The sequence below is a fragment of the Periplaneta americana genome, chromosome 13, assembly GCF_040183065.1.
Source record: "Periplaneta americana isolate PAMFEO1 chromosome 13, P.americana_PAMFEO1_priV1, whole genome shotgun sequence".
NCBI classification, from domain to species: Eukaryota; Metazoa; Arthropoda; class Insecta; order Blattodea; family Blattidae; genus Periplaneta; species Periplaneta americana.
Window position 1 is genome coordinate 112,583,610 of NC_091129.1, and position 17,982 is coordinate 112,601,591.

Below are 17,982 nucleotides of genomic sequence, written 5' to 3' on the forward strand. Positions count from 1 at the left end.
AAAACATTCCAATTCGTGGCGTGACAGCCCATGAAGGGACAAGATCGATCAGCAGACTACAGCATTGGTCTCACGTTCACATGCCTCAGGTGAACAATCGTCCAATCAGAACGGAGGTATCTTGTGGTCAGCACGATGATCCCTCCTATCGTTATAGCTTGTTTCCGAAACCGGATTTCGCTACCTATCGTAGCTCCCCAAATTCATCACGATGCTGGGTGGGCACCGGTCCCATACATTGGCCGAAGCGCTAATTCAATAACGAGAGTCAGACATGATGCCTTAAGCAGGTCTACATTAGTATAGCTACTAGGTCTGTTAGTTGGACTAGTAAATGCTCTACCTAATCTACTGACACATATACAAGATAGGTATCTACATTTAAAAGTGTACTGTACAGCAGAACCAGTAGAGCGATCACATGGAGAGGATGAATCCTTATCACGGTCGTGTTTTCTGATATTCAAAGAAATTATTGAATAAAAATGAAGATAAATAGGCCTATTTGTGCGAATTAGCAAATGTTCTAATTGTTCCTATAACAAACCTTTGTCAGTGTCCCACAAACAATGAGTCGCAGTAAAGTTCTACAAACTTTATAGCATCGCCTTCGGAACAATATTTCATCGTAAAGTTTCCAAATATGCTAAATAAAACAATAAGAATTGTCTAGAACAAAGCGTAGAACAAATAAAAACACACTTCTACTGTCTTACTAGTACAGCTTTATACTGAGGAGCGAGTGTTTATATTGGTGTAATATGGTGGACGAAAGATAACGGATTTGCAAGTGGTAGATGGCAAGCCTAGGTTTCTAGCTACTTAATTGTACTGATGACTTGTGCAAATAGACCTATTGGTACTAGTATATTGTCCACACCTGTGGAGTAACGGTTAGCGCGTCTGGCTGCGAAACCAGGTGGCCCGGGTTCGATTCCCGGTCGGGGAAAGTTACCTGGTTGAGGTTTTTTCCGGGGTTTTCCCTCAACTTAATATGAGCAAATGCTGGGTAACTTTCGGTGCTGGATCCCGGACTCATTTCACCGGCATTATCACCTGAGATGTTGATAAAGCGTCGTAAAATAACCTACTAAAATAAATAAAAATTACTAGTATATTCCCTTGTTGTTTCCACAAAGAACAGGGTCTTTAAATATATGGCTGCCGTAGCACGATCTCTGTCTCCCGGGCGACAGGTTCAGCATCAGCCGGTAAAATGCTTCCTGCAACGGCGGAAGCAAAAATTGATTATGAAACCTCTCTTGTAGGTGTTGGAAGTGCCGTTCTTCCGCTAGTATACAAGCTTGATATCGCCTCGCTTAAGTTCTTCAACTGAAATTCTTCATATTTCATGCTCAGTATTAGCCTGGAGTTCCTCTAATGTGTGCGTATTCGTGTGAAACATTTTATCTTTCATCCACTAAAAGTGTTCATCTTCGGGAATGTTTTTTGTCCAACACTGAACCTGTGGGTTCAAATGTAATTACTAGTCTTTGTATAGCATTTCTTGAAGGGGGCGTTTGAATAAACTCTCTTCGTTCAAAACGAGCAGAACTGTTTTTAAAGTAACTTCTGCAAAGAAATACAAGAACAGTTTTAACGGAGGAAATACAAATTGTTTCGCACGTATCCGCAAACAGAATGACTCTAGCTAATATTAAGCATGAAGTAGAAAGAATTTCAGTTGATGAGCTTAGACGAGTGAGTGGCAACATATTCTCGCGACGTGAATGTTGTATACGAGCAGGAGGATAACACTTTCACCATCTACAGTAAAACCTCGATTATCCGTCACCCTATTAACCGATAAGCGGATTATCCGACTGTCTTTCTCTCACTCTTTTCTTTCTTTGCTGCGGAAGAAGTATGTAGAGCTATACCATTAGTACCCATTCTTTTCTGAAGTCTGTTGTTAGCAGACTTCATCCTTAAATATTACTACTGCTGGCAATAGGGACAGTTAACTTACCGGTAGGTGTTTTTCCCAAATTGTAAAGTAATCACTACCTGCTTTCAAACAAATGGTTCTAAGAACGTCTGCAAAATTTAGAGCAAACCCGGGCACATTCAGTCCTTGTTCTACTGTTCGAGTGCCCGTACTTCATAAATATCTTCCACGGGTGTCAAAAGTGTTTTGCTAAGTATCGAAATAAAAATACAAATAATTGATCTGTTTGGGAAAAGACAATACGAGATTGGCGTTACAAATGTGTGCGATTTGATTAAAACAAGGACAAAATGTATAATTTGACCCTTATAAATCCACTGTTGACAACCGGACTTAAGTTAATGAACTTCTGATTCACAATCTAGACCACGGAGGAAATTATGAAACTGTGTTATGCACTGAATTTATGAAAATATTTTATGGTACGGATTATCCGATTTTTTCGATTAACCGTCCACTCCAACCCCTTGATTACCACGGATAATAGAGGTTCTACTGAACTGTAAGGTAAGCTTCATGATCCATTTCTGCTTCCGCTGTTGTAGACAGCATTTTACTGCTGATGGTGAAGCTGTCGACCGGGAGCCAGATCCCATGCTACGGCAGCTATTTAAATTAAGAACCCTGTTGCTGTCTTGCAAGTAATTAGTACTGTGCAATGCAAACCCACCTTTAGACCACCAACCTACGGGGCAGGTCTCCTAAAACATTACTTGTGTGAAATGTACAGTAAATTGCAGTGAGATTCCCAAAATTTGCTAAGTTGCAAGATATCATCCGCTGTGAAAACTGTATAAATGGGCGAGAACGTGATTTTGATGGTACTCACCTGTACGCGCGCCTCCGTGAGGTTGATTTTCATGGCGAGGTCTTCCCTTGTGAATACGTCGGGGTAGTGCGTCTGCGCAAACGCGCTCTCCAACTCCTCCAGCTGCAATGCAAGACGTGCAAAGTCAGTCAAGTGGGTAGGACGTGGTTTGTAGGTGACTAGATGGAACAGTCACATCACCTCATGGAAAGTTTCAACGTGCATATCATATTGTCTCCGTGACGGACGTAGCCAGCATACAACACTTCCTATAGAATGGTCGCATGAAAAAGGCATGCAATTTGAATGTATTTGGCCTGACAGATATGTAGCCTACATCCCATGTTATTCTGTGGTGTTCGAGTAAAGGGGTATGAGTCATTTTTTCGTCCAGGTGGAATTTTGTTCCCCAGATGAACACACAAGTTAAATTATACAAGTGGGTGTGCAAAAATCAAAGAATACTAGCAGTTGATGTTTTTTATTTGTGTAGAAAATTATTTGTAATAAGGGTTCCAAGTTTAATTTTCATTTATCTCCGAACTCATTTTTATGACTTATCTCCCTTTACCCAAACATCACAGATATGTCTTGACGTATTAGGTCGCCCCATAAGTAAGTCGAGTTTTTTAAGTTTGGTGTTTTGTAAGATTTAGTGCCATTATTTAGTTGGACAATGAAATTTACAGAACGCTGTGGTTATTATTGCGTATTGTAAGCATGTGGCAGTCGTCAGTTTATAATGCAAAGAATATACTGTAAAATGGAGGAGATAAAGTTTGATATTATTTATTTATTTATTTACTTATTTATTTATTCTGGTGTGGTTAAGGCCATCAGGCCTTCTCTTCCACAACACCAGGAATACAAATACAATAATATAGAATAACAGAGAAAAAAATACACTATATACAAAATAAAGCTACACAATAAATAAAGAGAGAGAGAGAGAGAGAAACACTATAAACACAAAAATATACACAGGTTGCAGTCACACAAACTTTAAATGAGTGATTAAGTATCATAATTAATTGAATCCTAACTAATTAACTAACATAAACAAGAAACTTGCAATTTTAATCTAGATTAAAAAAGAAAAAGAAAAAAAACACAAATCAATATTTCTAGCAACACCTAAAAACATTAAGACAAAATTTTCCAATTTAATTTTGAATTGTGATAAAGTCCGGCAGTCCCTGACGTCACTAGGTAACGAATTCAAGAGGCGAGGTATTTCTACAGTATAGGAAGGTGAGTATAAAGACGTTCTATGATGAGGAATAGAAGTGCTTGATGTCGGTTTCGAAGAGTTGTAAGAAATTGAAAGCGCGATAACAGATAATTCGGAGTAGAAGTATGCATGATTCTAAACAGAAGAGATATTAGGGTCCTTCTAAAGTACTACTGGAAACAAGATTATAAAGCTACTACCGCGACTCGAATATGTGAAGTTGAAGGTGAAGGTGTCGTTAGTGAGCGAGTAACACGATGATGTTTCAGCGTGTCCAAAATGGGGAAGGAAATATTAAAGATTTACAGCGTCTTGTAAGACCTAAGGTATGGAATATTGAGAATACACACAAAGTTTTGGAAGAAAATTCGCAAAAAAAAAGTGCTCGTAGGTTGTCAGAAGAACTTGGTGCTTCAAAAGATACAGTACATGGCCCCATTAAGACGCTTAGAAAATCATACTGAAGATGTAGATCTGTACCTCATGAATTGACACCTGAACTGGTTCAACCTAGAGTGGATATCTCGTCAGCTTATCGCTAATCTCATGTATGATACATTTATCAGGAGAATTGTCACATGTGATGAAAAATGGGTATATTACTGCAACTCTGACAGTTCAAAATAGTGGCTCTATCCCCACCAGCCTGCAAAAGTCATCGTTAAACAAAATCGATTGGACCCCAAATTAATGTTATGTGTCTGGTGGAATTTGAAGATATTATTCACTAAGAGTTCTTTCCAAACGGACGTACAGTCGGTACGGATGTTTGTTCTCAACAGCTGGAACGAATTCATGAGGTTTTGAGGAGAGGTACTCGGCATTAGTTAATATAAATAGAATAGAATTATCTTGCAACTGGTCAGTGCGAGACCCTTACCGCTTGAACAACCATAAAAAAGTCCAGAAATGGGTAGGAATCGAAGTACTACAACACCCGGCAGTAGCCCTGATCTTGCGCTGTCAAATTACCACCTATTTCGATCCATGGCTCACTACCTGCGTGCAAAAAATTTTCGAAACGTTGATGGTGTTGAAATAGGTATCACCGAATTCTTCGCATGAAAAATCAGAAAACAAACCTCACTGAAAGGTAGTTTAAGTCCATAGAATCTATTGGTCTTTACTTCGAAGATTATATTAAACCCTCACAACACACTCCAACAAAAATTTTGCTCCAGAATCGACATTACTATGAGACAGCATATCTATTTGTAACATTACTAATGGTGGTGTGTCTGTATGTTACGTGGATGATCTTAATGTTACAACCGAACTTTGTTCATAGTTCGACATGCAAGTCGTGGTTTGTCGTGGTTTGGGGTTGCTAGAGTGATGTTTATAACAGGTTGGAAGTAAAATAGCCTTGCAGATTTTCAGAGCGAATAGCTCATGTTGTATGTAACAAAAAACTATAATATTGTGACAACCACGTCGAGAGTCGATCACGCGTCCCACAGAAGGGAGGGCGCGCAAGAGACGAGGCGAGCTCCTGGGAGCGCTGGGGGCGCTGGCTGGAGGGGACGGACGTAAGGGGAACGTCTGCATACCGAGAGGGGAAGGAGGCCGACTGCGGCGGTAGTGGAGAAACTTGAGACTTTTCCAGTAACAGATTATTTCCGAAGACACTCGAAACAGTACTTTCTGGAAACTATGGTTTAGTAATAAATAGAAGACGCGAAGTTTTAGTTTGGACAGCAAGCCAGTTTAGTTTTGTGAAGCAGCAGTGAGCGTCCAGACGGAAGCAACGAGATCAGGAGGCTTTGGTTCGATGTGAGTGAACTTGAGTAACTGTAGCAGCGCCCAGGCGGAAGCAACGCTCCCGAGAATCTTTGGTTCGGTGTGCAGTGAACTTTATCCGAAAGTCTTGAGTTCGAAGTGGACTGTCTCTGGAAGTCTTGGGTTCGATATACTGTGAACTTGAGTGAATGAGCTAGAAGAACTAGCCAAGGCAAACGAACTGTGAACTGAGAACTGACAGTTTTGTTTTGTAAATAGTGCTTTGTGAACATTAGTTGAGATTAGGAGTACATTGTTGTTCTCAATAATCCAAGTGAATTGTCATTGTCGTCTGTGGAGTGCAATAACGAATACTGTGTTGCTGTGTGGAGTGAAATACCCATTGTTGACGGGAGTGTTTAAATTCAGTTATAGAAAGTCATTCTTGTTGTAAATAAAAGTAACATTGTTGTGTTGAATTAAAAGTCACAATATCATATTGGTAGAAACAAGTGTTTTTCTTCCCTCAAATGTTTAATCTCTTATTCGATAACTATTGCTGATTTTTGCCCATATCGATAGGAAAGCTAATAAGGAATAATTTATTCCTCTAGCTATTTCAATAGTATGTTATCGGTTTTCGTGTAAATTTGATTTAAAAAACCGCTAATTTGAAGCCACTGCACGATGTGATTTGGTTGTAACACAGCTCCAGAGAACAGTTCACCTAGAGAGACTCACCGAGTTCGTTGACCTCTTACATCTGTATCACGAGTAGTGTGTGTTAGCGGCAATGTTTCCGGACTGCTGAAACTTCAAACTTAATTTTCTAATTAACCGTGCATTTAATCACACAACGTAATATAGATTTCCTATTCATTTCAGAGTACCCTATCATCCCTTTCAATCTGCAAGGTTATTTCATTTCCACCCTGTATATAAAAAAACAATATGTATCTTCATGCTAGCAATAAAATTATTATTTAGAGCCCGGATGTTTAGGCATTTATTTTGGTTAAAATAGGCAGGCATATAGGCACTAAAATAGTAAAAAGACAGTGAAATAGGCATTCATTATTCATGAAACAGACAAAAAATAGACAAATACTTAATAAACTATCCCATAGGTACTCCCTTTCCTTAGTTACAGGCCACAACAAGATGATGTTTTAAGTTGTCAACTGTCATAGTGAGCCGCCTGTCAGAGAAAACCTTTTTCATGGTGGAAAAAGATCTTTCTACATCTACTGAAGTGATTAGAGCAAACTTATTTCAGAAGGACTGTCTCTACTTTCTTTCAGAGATCGGGAAAAACCGACTGTGTATTGCCTCAAAAAGAGTGGTTTGAGAAGAGATTAGAGACTTCAAAGTACGCGTGACTTGTGCATGCAAGCGACAACAGTAACGGGACCTGGAGACTTGCTTTTAATACTTCCCTCATTCCCCTCCTTTCGCTGGTAAACCTCGAAGTGACCTGAGCACTGAAGGTTATACTGTTCAAAATCTTTTGTTAAGTGACATAAAAGATAGAATCGATAGGGGAGAAACGTATCCGACTTCTTGGAAACATATGTATTACTGGAGAATAAGATTCTCAGCAAATATTTGTGTGGTGAAAGTATATTTTTAATTTGTACAACCGTTCTTTATATATATAATTTACGTGCGGTCTATTTTAAGGGCATTAAAGATATAGAAAATGTACAATAATGACGTAAAAAAGGCTAAAAAAAAGGCATTTAACCTTAAAATAGGCAAAGGGAGCTAAAATAGGCAAAAAAGACAAAATAAAAATTGGCCTGTCGCCCCAAATGTGTGGAAACGTGTTTATCTCTAATAGGTCTTTCATATTTACACTCAGTTTAAAAAAGGCATTTTGCCTAACATCCGGGCTCTAATTATTATTATTATTATTATTATTATTATTATTATTATTATTATTATTATTATTATTATTGTTAACTTCATGCGTTGCATAGTTTTTTCCTTGCTAATTAACGTAACACACTACAAATCTCGTTATCGAATCACTTTGTGTGCTACATGCATGGACTGTTGGTTGCTGATTGGACATCACTTTCAAATCGTATTTTACAACGATTGTATTCATTACTGGTACGTCATGTTGTCTCGTAATTGAATGCCTTATTGAAGACATATTGTGTAATGGCTGTATGTGTTACATTCGCATGATATATTGGTCGTGAACGGGCATTACATTCAAATTAACCACCGGCGTAGCTCAGTCGTCCGAGGTTGTTGCCTACCGATTCCGAGTTGCGCTCGGACGAGGGTTCGATTTCCGCTTGGGCTCATTATCTGGTTGGGTTTTTTCCCGAGGTTTTCCCCACCACAAGATAAATAGATGGCGAATCCTCGGCCTCATCTCTCCAAATACCATCTCGCTATCACCAGTCACATCTACGCTAAATAACCTAGTATTTGATACAGCGTCGCTAAATAACCCACTAAAAACGTCAGAATTAAATTGCCTGATAACTGTATTATATTAATATTAAGCACGTATGATGCATCACATGAGATTGATATAATTTAATAACATTTTCTGCCACAACGCATAACATTTTTCTCGGTGCATTGATACAACTTGCAAGTGTTACTGTTTAATTACTTCAGATCTTAGATGCGCGTCTGTTATCTGGTGAAACAACTTAAACTTCAAGTAGTATAGTTGCGTTGTATGCAATTCTTATTCTCTAGCGGACGGATGTCACAACCGAGCCATGCTGTCTGTTGTATATATTGCATTACTTTCATGTCATATTGTTTGGTGGTTGGATGTCATATTAAAGTTACATTCTCTGGAGACTTGTGCTTTACGGATGGAAGGGAACCTATAGGTATTGCATTAATTCACAGTGGTAATAGATAAAGTCAATGTGAACAAGTTCTGTCAAATAATTTTTTTTATAAGTCCAACGGATTTGAGAATACGAAATGTAACGTGTTGCAACGCTGCAATGCTCCTTGAGGTAATTGCTCCGCAGTTGGTGTGAGAGTAACTGCAATCAACCACTCCGCAAGACTTGAGAAAGGAGAATGTAAACAAAAACGTCGCATCAAATGCGTTTCGATCAGATTACTATAGATCAAAACGTAAAGTATTGAATGAATTAATTACGCAAGTTGTTTGATTTTTTAAATTCTTTATTACGCTGTAAACCTCTTTTACTCTAAATTGAATAACATGAAACTTATTTAACATTCACAATATATGTTGAATTCTTGTTTTTACGTAATTACAAAATAGTAGAAATGTACATTCTTATAAAACAAAACTATTTCCATTAAAGATTCCTTTACGTTTTATGTAAACTCAAAATAACATTATTACAAATACATATTCTGTAACCCAATATCCATTTAAGGGGAGGCAGAGGTGAATATTTCAAAATCCACAAAATTTATCCGATTTATTTGAAATTTATCATGGATAGGCTACTAAATATGTTATTAGTAATGGACATACCATGTTTCAACTTTCTAATTACAATAGTTCTGTAAATATTAATAAGTTTATAAAACTTATATCGTTTGATATAAAATGCTCCATGCACCATATTGTAAGAAATTTTCAATATTTCTTTTTATTTATATGCTCAGAGAAGGTATATAAATAATGATAAGTATTAGTTTATTATGAGAATAATATAGTAATACAGTTATCTTGGTTTTAATTTCATACTTTAAAGGGAACAAAATCAAAAACTAACATCGGAATATGAACATATAGTGTATAAAGATAATAAAAATGGAAAAAACCGAATTTTCTTCAGTTTTGTTCAAAATTTCACCTCTGCCTCCCCTTAAGCTACTATCATTGAAGAAATTGAAAATAAATTAATTTAGAATAAAAATTAAGTTTACAGTAATGTTAAGTAATGTGTTAAGTGTTACTAATGTACAGTACGTAATTTAATCGAAACGTATCTGGTGAGACGTTTTTGTTGGCATTCTCCTCTCGCAAGTCTTGCTAAATATATGATTGCAGCATACTCTTACACCCACTACAGAGCAATGACCTCAAGGAGCGTTGCAGCGTTGTAACACGTTACATTTCGTACTCTCAAAACTATTGGACGTATCAAAAAACTTACTTGACGAAACTTGTTCGCATTGGCTTGATCTGTGAATTAATGTAATAAGTTCTTTTCGACCGAATGCTTAACAAGTGAACATTATATTCAAGTCCCTTTGTAATGTTTGAATGCATTACTGTATATATACATCGCGTTGTATCGTGTGAACGGGTGTCCTTTTTAAGTTATGTGTGGTTAGTGTACGAGTACGCGTTACTTGCATGCCATGTTGCCTTGTAAATTAGTGTTATATCTAGTTACACATCACACTGCTACCTTGTGAATGAATAGCACGCATTTTCATTGTTTAATAACTTCGAATGTTACAAATGCATCATGTTTTCTGATCAGAAGATATAAAAGCCAATTATGTTGTTTAGTGACTAATTAATTATTAAACGCCTTATATATGACGCGATTCTCAAGGACCTGATAAATTATGGCCTGCATCACGTGTTCGAGGACTGGAAGAAACACTATAATAAGTGTATTCAAGTAGGAGGAACTACTTTGAAAAAGATCATGTAACATTGAAGTAGAGTAATAAACATCTGTGAAAAATAAAAATCAGTCTCAGCTTTTCTTGATCAGATCTTGTACATAGCGAACACCAAGTTCGCGCCATTCAATACAATTGTGTACAGCTTTCAAATCTAGTGACATCATTTATACCAGAGTGAGGGTATTGCTTACTCGTTGATAACTATAGTTAGTTGGAATATAAACTTTTAGTACCTGCCTAAAAATAGAATCCGCAATAATCATGTTTTAAGAGAGGTAATATAACAAGAGATTTTCATTTTGTCGATAAATTCACTCGTTTCTCTACTCTGTACCATTTAAGTATAGGATAAAAACCTCGCGTGATATTTAATAAGATTATTTTGCCAGTATAATAAAAAAATAAATAATTAATGAATTGAAGATAAAGCATACTATTATTGGATAAAATATCTGATTTACTTACATCGTATTTGCCGTCACTGACTATTGCATTCGTAAATAAAGAATTAAAATATTTATTTACAAGTGCGACCAGAGCCGTTCAGTGCTAACTACCCTACTATAAAACACAACGAAATGGAAAAACATGAAATTTAATTAGGCTGCCACTGCGGTCAAGTAGCTAGAGCGCTGGACTTGTATGATGACTTCTGTTGGGCAAGACCGTGCACCAGGCAATACAGGGATTTTCTTCGGGACCTCTGGTTCCCCTGTAGCATTCCAACAAATTTATATGATCATCATCATTGCGGGTGTAGCTTAGAACAGCCTCCTATAGCGCAACCTGGGCAACGACTCTGTAGGTAAATTGGTCTACATAACTGGCTTCATATGGGTGAATGACGAACCTGCAAGAACCCGCTATTAGGATAGAAAAATGTATAATTTATGGAAGTAATATTCTGTGAAAATAAATCGTTGGGTGTATTTGATGCCGAGGAAATTGATGCCCATTGATTATTTCTTTGTTTTTTTTTTATAGTTAGGGTATGGTGTTCCTCATTGATTTGTATGGAAACACTAAAATATCCATCCATTATATTCTAAATACTTAAGGTAAGAAGTTTTACCGTCGACCTGGTTGGAGAGTTGGTATAGCGCTGGCCTTCTATGCCCAAGGTTGCGGGTTCAATCCCGGGCGAGGTCGATGGCATTTAAGTGTGCTTAAATGCTACAGGCTCATGTCAGTAGATTTACTGGCATATAAAAGAACTCCTGCGGGACAAAATTCCGGCACATCCGGCGACGCTGATATAACCTCTGCAGTTGCGAGAGTCGTTAAATAAAACATAACAAAGAAAAGAAGTTTTACCTATATACAAAATGTTAAAAAGTATCCAATATTTTAGGAGGTGATAGTACCCATTAAAACAAAAAAAAAATATCCAATAAACATGAGTCTTACAACACATAATTTCTGAGATCTGAACACTTGTTCGTAGGAGGTGCTCAATGTGATGTCCATTTACGGCAATGCATTCCTCTGCCGTACAATACAGCAGACTATCAGATAATCATACTGTAGTTGATGGAATACTGATACATCGCAAGGAATACTGAAAACAAAAGTTTCGTTGCGGATATGAGCAGGGTTCAGCAGAGATGGTGTTGTGAATTTTCGTAATCAGCATGTGTGGGCTTATGAAAATCCCCATGCAGTTGAAGAAATAAGGCATCAGCACCGATTCTCAATCAACGTATGGGCAGGCGTTCTTGGCGATAGATTAAGGGCCATACGTGCTACCACAGAGATTAACTGGGGCTCGTTAATCAGGACATTCTTATTAACGCATTGCCTACCTTGCTGGAGTATGTGCCATTTCAGCAAAGACTACAGATGTGGTTCATGCACGATGACACACCAGCACATTTTCTCCGTAATGTACGTGAACACCTGACGCTGATATTTCAAGACAGCTGGATTGATCGCGGAGGCCCCACATCTTGTCCTGTTCGTTCCCCAAACCTAAATCCCCTAGACTTTTGGTTATCAAGAGCAATCCTGTTCGTTCCCCAAACCTAAATACCCTAGACTTTTGGTTATCAAGAACAATCAGACCAATTTCAAAGAATGCGTGATTCCTTATGCCGAAGGGCAGAGGAATGCATTGGCATGAAGGAAGTCACATTGAGCACCTCCTGTGAAGAAGTGTTCAGATCTCAGAAAATATGTGTTGTAGAACCCATGTTTATGAGACTTTTTTTTTCTTGTTTTGATGCATACTGTCACCTCCTAAAATATTGGATACTTTTTTTTAACACCCTGTATAATTCTATTGTTTCAGAACACATTGTTAACAGAACTAACTTATTTCACTGTAGTTAGCTTAGTTTTTATAAATGTTCTGTTCGATAAAATTATGGGAACTATGGCCCAGCACTGCGACCTGTTACGATCTGTTACGCTACCCTCAAGCTAGACGCATTCCCAAACCCACACCGGCTGACTATATTAAGGTTCGCTGCGTACCCAGGTTCCTAGCAGGCAACCCCCCTCGTCGCTAGGCCAGCCCCCTCCGTGCGTCGCCAGCCGGCGATCAGGGAATGCTATGGAATGATGACGAAATGAAGACGGAATGATGTAGATGCCTAATATGGGGAAAAACGGGAGAACCACGAGAAAAACCCAAATTGCGACCTTGTCTGCCACAAGTGTCACTATGGATTTGTCATGAAAAATCTCAGACCTGACTGGAATTCGAACCCAGGCCGCCTGCGTGATAGAGTGGAGGTCCCACCACTGTCACGGCAGGGGTTTAATTTAGTTTATGCTCGACCATGCCCAAATGTAGTAATTATACACCTGGTAGCAGCCCTTTAATGCACCTCATTAAAATACACCTATTCATTATAGTTCAGTTGTTCAGCCAATGAGAAATCACCATTGTACCACTATAAACCGCAAGTATCGATTATTCTCGGATATGCAATCGAAAGACAATTAGCGAAACATCACGGAGACTGGAAATCCAATACTGTCGCAGAAGGTTATGTTCTGTTACTATAATAATTAGCGTTAATTGTAAATAATATTCAAATAAATTCAATTTGTCATCTCGTTTTTCAATTCTAAATCAATTTCCAGGTTATATCAATATTAATGTTCAAGTTATTCTCTAGATTATATCAAGGTCAATGACATTCGTCCCTCGGAAAAAATCAATATTTTCGCGTCTGCGCACATCTCACAATTTAGAAGGTCAGTTCCGCTCTTCACTTAGATAATCATAACATGAATATTATGAATAATTTCAAGTTAGAAATATGGTCGAGCGTAAAAAGTCGTATGAAACTTGGCTATAATGGTAATTAAGACGCTCGTATGAAAATTATGAAACTAGCTTGCGCTCGTTTCATAAACAAACATACTCGCGTCTTAATTACTACCATTATAGGCTCGTTGCATAATGTACTATTAAATGTGATAGGATATTAGGTCTAGGTCTGCTGCATGCACATCAAGCTGTCTATTCTTACCTGCTGCAACGTGAATGTAGTTCGATTTCGGCGCTGTTTCCGTCTGACGAAAGTGTCATCGTGGATGGCGGGGTGGTAGGAGTAACTTGTGTCTGCAAAATAAAAAAATAGAGAAAAAATTACATCACAAAACATAAGTAACACGCCACTGCGCAATTAGAGAAGGAAACACGCCACTGTTGCAGAGAGACCTTTGCCCTCCCCGCACAAATCCTGACTGGGACCAATGCAGTTATTTACAATAACCCCACCCATTCCACTGCGCCTCGTCATCAAAAGGTAAAAAACACAAAAATATATGTAATTGACGTCAGCTGCTCCCTATGCAGATAATTAATAATGCCATCAAAATCGACGGCTTAGCAAAATGGATTGTAATTGATTGTGCTTAATAAAAAATACAGACATAATACTGATGATTATTTAGACCGCTCGTTTTAGTTTTTGCCCCACCGGGCTGTGGAATCACTGCGTGTTCTCCACATCCGCTCTGAATGGGCGCTTTTTACGGACGAATGCTGCTACCAGACACACACTTAAGTGAGACAATCTGCCTAACTTCCAGTGAGAAGTTTGAAGCACTTGATTTTCTAGTTTAAGCGGACGGAAATTCGTGTAAGGCGGTTCTCCCCCGTCTTCTTAAGAAGAAAACACGGGCAGCGGCCACTGTGGAAACCGGCACAGAGTTGGAATTGGGCTGATCTGCATGTTCCTGCAGCGTGCAGGTAGACGGCAGAGGTCAAAACGCGCAGCTATAACGGTAAAAAAAAAAAGTAACAGCAGAGAAAATCCCTCTGTACCACAAAATTAATTTCCTCGTCATAAAAAATTAAATGTGGGTGGATTTTAAAATCCAGACAGAGGCCGGCTTCCTGACTCGTCCAAATCCCGGTAATTAAAATGTTTTATCCGCAATTAGCAGCCGCGCCCGGGTATGCGCACAAGAGTGGCATATGGGAACATCCAAGTGGTTGTATGGTCCCCCCAGAGAGCCTGCTTAAGTATCGACTCTTTGTCTTGTGGTGTTGTTTTGTTCTTCAGCGCAGTCTTCTACAGGCTTAGTGCGTTATTAATTCACTGTTCGACTACGCTACTTCCTTCTGACTGCGGGCTGGGAGAATGTGTGTTCGATTCTAGATAGACACCAGGGATGGAGAATCTTTTCCGACATGTGTGCCGATTGAAGTTTGGTTCATGACTTTCAATTGCCACATCTTATTTTTCTTAAAACGTTATCATGAAACCATTCATATGACTTCCAAGTTAGCTATGTTATTAGATTGTATCATGTGTAATTAACACATTGGAATCCGTGTTCTGCGACTTTCTTTTGTAAATTCGCATTTATGGGGGCAATACAATGCATTATAATCAGGGAAAGGATTTATATGTAAATACATATTTACTTATAAAGCTAATATAATTTATATTTTGCATTATCTTTATGTTTCACAATGTGTAGGGTTGAAAAATCCTACTTTTATTTTCCATATTTTTCCATATTTTAGAGTTTAGTACATATTTTCGTTAATTTCCATATATTTTCCATATTTCATATAAAACAGTCCATATTATATTAGGTTTAACAATAAAACAAAACAAAATTCCATTAACTTTTAAAAATACATTTCAACAATAGAGATTTAAACACATGTTCAGTAATCCCTTTAACATCAGAGTTATTTGAAAATTAGCAGTCCTATCAACAATGGGAAAGTAAGTTACAAAACTGTATTAATTTAATTTAAAATTTTTAACAGACTTCAGTTGTGCAGCTCAACAGTTAAATGCCAGTCAGAGTACACATAGGTTCAGTTTTGTAAATCATACTATAAAGACGGTAAATATGCCAAAAGTACGTCATTCAGTCAATTTAAAATCAAAACTAACAAGTTACATTTCAGAATTTAAAGAAGATGGTTTATCAACTGACAATAAAATATTATTTTGTAATTTGTGTCAGTGTGCAGTATCATCTACACAAAAGTTCCTGGTGCAACAACACATTACAACTAGTAAACATCAGGCCAACAAACAACTAAATTCCAAGCAGAGACAATTGTTTTTAACACAACCAACAACATCGAATGTAAGATCTGAGTTTAACATCGACCTGTGCCGTTCTCTCATCTCTGCTGATATTCCTCTCTACAAACTAAAGAATAAGGTCTTCAGGGAATTCCTTGAAAAATATACTCAACATACAATCCCGGATGAGTCAACACTTAGGAAGACGTATGCTCCATCCATCTACGATGAGACAATACAGAAGATAAGAGATGAAATTAAAGATAGTTCAATTTGGGTTTCCATTGATGAGACTCCCGACAAAGAAGGTAGACTTGTTGGTAATGTAGTTATCGGTTTGTTAAGTGAACAATATTCTGAACGAATTCTTTTACATTGTGATGTTCTAGAAAAGTGCAATAACAAAACTATAGTTAAACTGTTCAACGAAGCTATGGGTATCCTGTGGCCAAAGGGTATTATGTACGATAATGTGTTATTCTTTATTAGCGATGCTGCCCCTTATATGGTCAAAGCTGGACAAGCATTATCTGTTGTATATCCTAAATTGACTCATTTTACTTGTGTGGCGCATGCATTTCATCGTGTGGCAGAAGTGGTCAGAGACAATTTCCCTAAAGTAGATTTGTTGATTTCATCAGTGAAAAAAGTATTTCTCAAAGCTCCCAGTAGAGTTAACGTGTTGAAAGAAATGTACCCTGAAATTCCATTGCCACCAAAGCCAATTTTAACTAGATGGGGTACATGGCTAGAAGCAGTTGAATATTATGCCGAACATATAGACTCTATTAACAATGTTCTCCTTGCATTGGACTCTGAAGATGCAGTCTCAATTGATACTGCGAAAACAGTTACCTGTGACATAAGTGTGAAGAATGACTTAGCTCACATTCAGCATACATTTTCATGCATCATAAAAACGCTCAAAAGTCTCCAAAATAGGCACCTTTCACTATCTGAAAGTTTTGAAATTATAAATAGTACTGTGGAACAACTGAATCGTGGTAGAGGTAAAGTTGCAGATGCAGTAAGAGCTAAGGTGGACACTGTACTTTCAAAAAACCCTGGATATGAAGAACTACAAAAGGTTGTTGCTGTGATGAGTGGTGAATCAACAGTGAAGATTAACTTGGACTTATCCCCAGCAGACATTGTGAAATTGAATTATGTACCAGTTACTTCTTGTGACGTCGAACGCTCTTTTAGTCAGTATAAATCTATCCTCAGAGACAATAGAAGAAGATTCACTTTTCAGCACTTGAAAGAAATGTTTGTAACCTATTGTTATGGTAACAGACAATAAAAATTGTGTTTTGTTGAAACTACATTGGAAGATAAGGTACGTCCATTATATTTTTTGTTTAGTTTGATTAAAATGTACCAATATTTAACGTACATAGTCATTTTTTTATAATTTTAAGTCCATATTTAATTCCATATTTTGGTAAAAATCCATATTTAATTCCATATTTTGGTAAAAATAACTACATATATATTTACATATTTCATATATTTTTAGTCCATATAAATCCGTTCCCTGATTATAATAAACAAGGAACTATTATCGACTACTTTCATAATAATTGAATAAGCCTTTAATTAGAAAATTAGGCTGAACGTTTGCGTAGTTTGGCATCGGCTCACGCACGTACTCTGTCTGAAAAGCGAGTTCCATCCCTTAGTCACTGCAGTAGACTTCCTAGTGTCCACACCTGTGGATTAACGGTCAGCGCGTCTGGCCGCGAAACCAGGTGGCCCGGGTTCGATTCCCGGTCGGGGCAGGTTACCTGGTTGAGGTTTTTTCCGGGGTTTTCCCTCAACCCAATTGAGCAAATGCTGGGTAACTTTCAGTGATGGACTCCGGATTCATTTCACCGGCATTATCACCTTCATCTCATTCAGACGCTAAATAACCGAAGATGTTGATAAAACGTCGTAAAATAACCTACCAAAAAAAAAACTTCCTAGTGGCAGGAAATAACGATACGTGTTAAACTTTTATTTAATTTGCAAGAAAATCTTCAATTTTATTGAAAAACTGTAAAGCGATAAATAATTGCTCATCAGTTTCTCTAATAATAAGAGTTAAAATCAGAATCATACGGTAGCACTTATCAAGTAAAACAGTGTTAACATTTAGAGGACATTTTTTTTTTTGCAAAACAGT

At 37.6% G+C, this 17,982-nt stretch overlaps 1 protein-coding gene across 1 annotated transcript in view; it reads right to left on the minus strand.

Moving 5' to 3' along the window:
• The window catches only part of Drgx (Dorsal root ganglia homeobox), a 263,542-nt gene that overhangs the window by 170,694 nt on the left and 74,866 nt on the right, over window positions 1-17,982 (minus strand). The window contains exons 3-4 of the mRNA XM_069843870.1: window positions 13,788-13,879; window positions 2,778-2,879 (exon numbers count right to left, since the gene is read on the minus strand). Coding sequence (XP_069699971.1) covers window positions 2,778-2,879; window positions 13,788-13,879 — 194 coding nt within the window. The remainder of the gene's footprint in view (window positions 1-2,777; window positions 2,880-13,787; window positions 13,880-17,982) is intronic.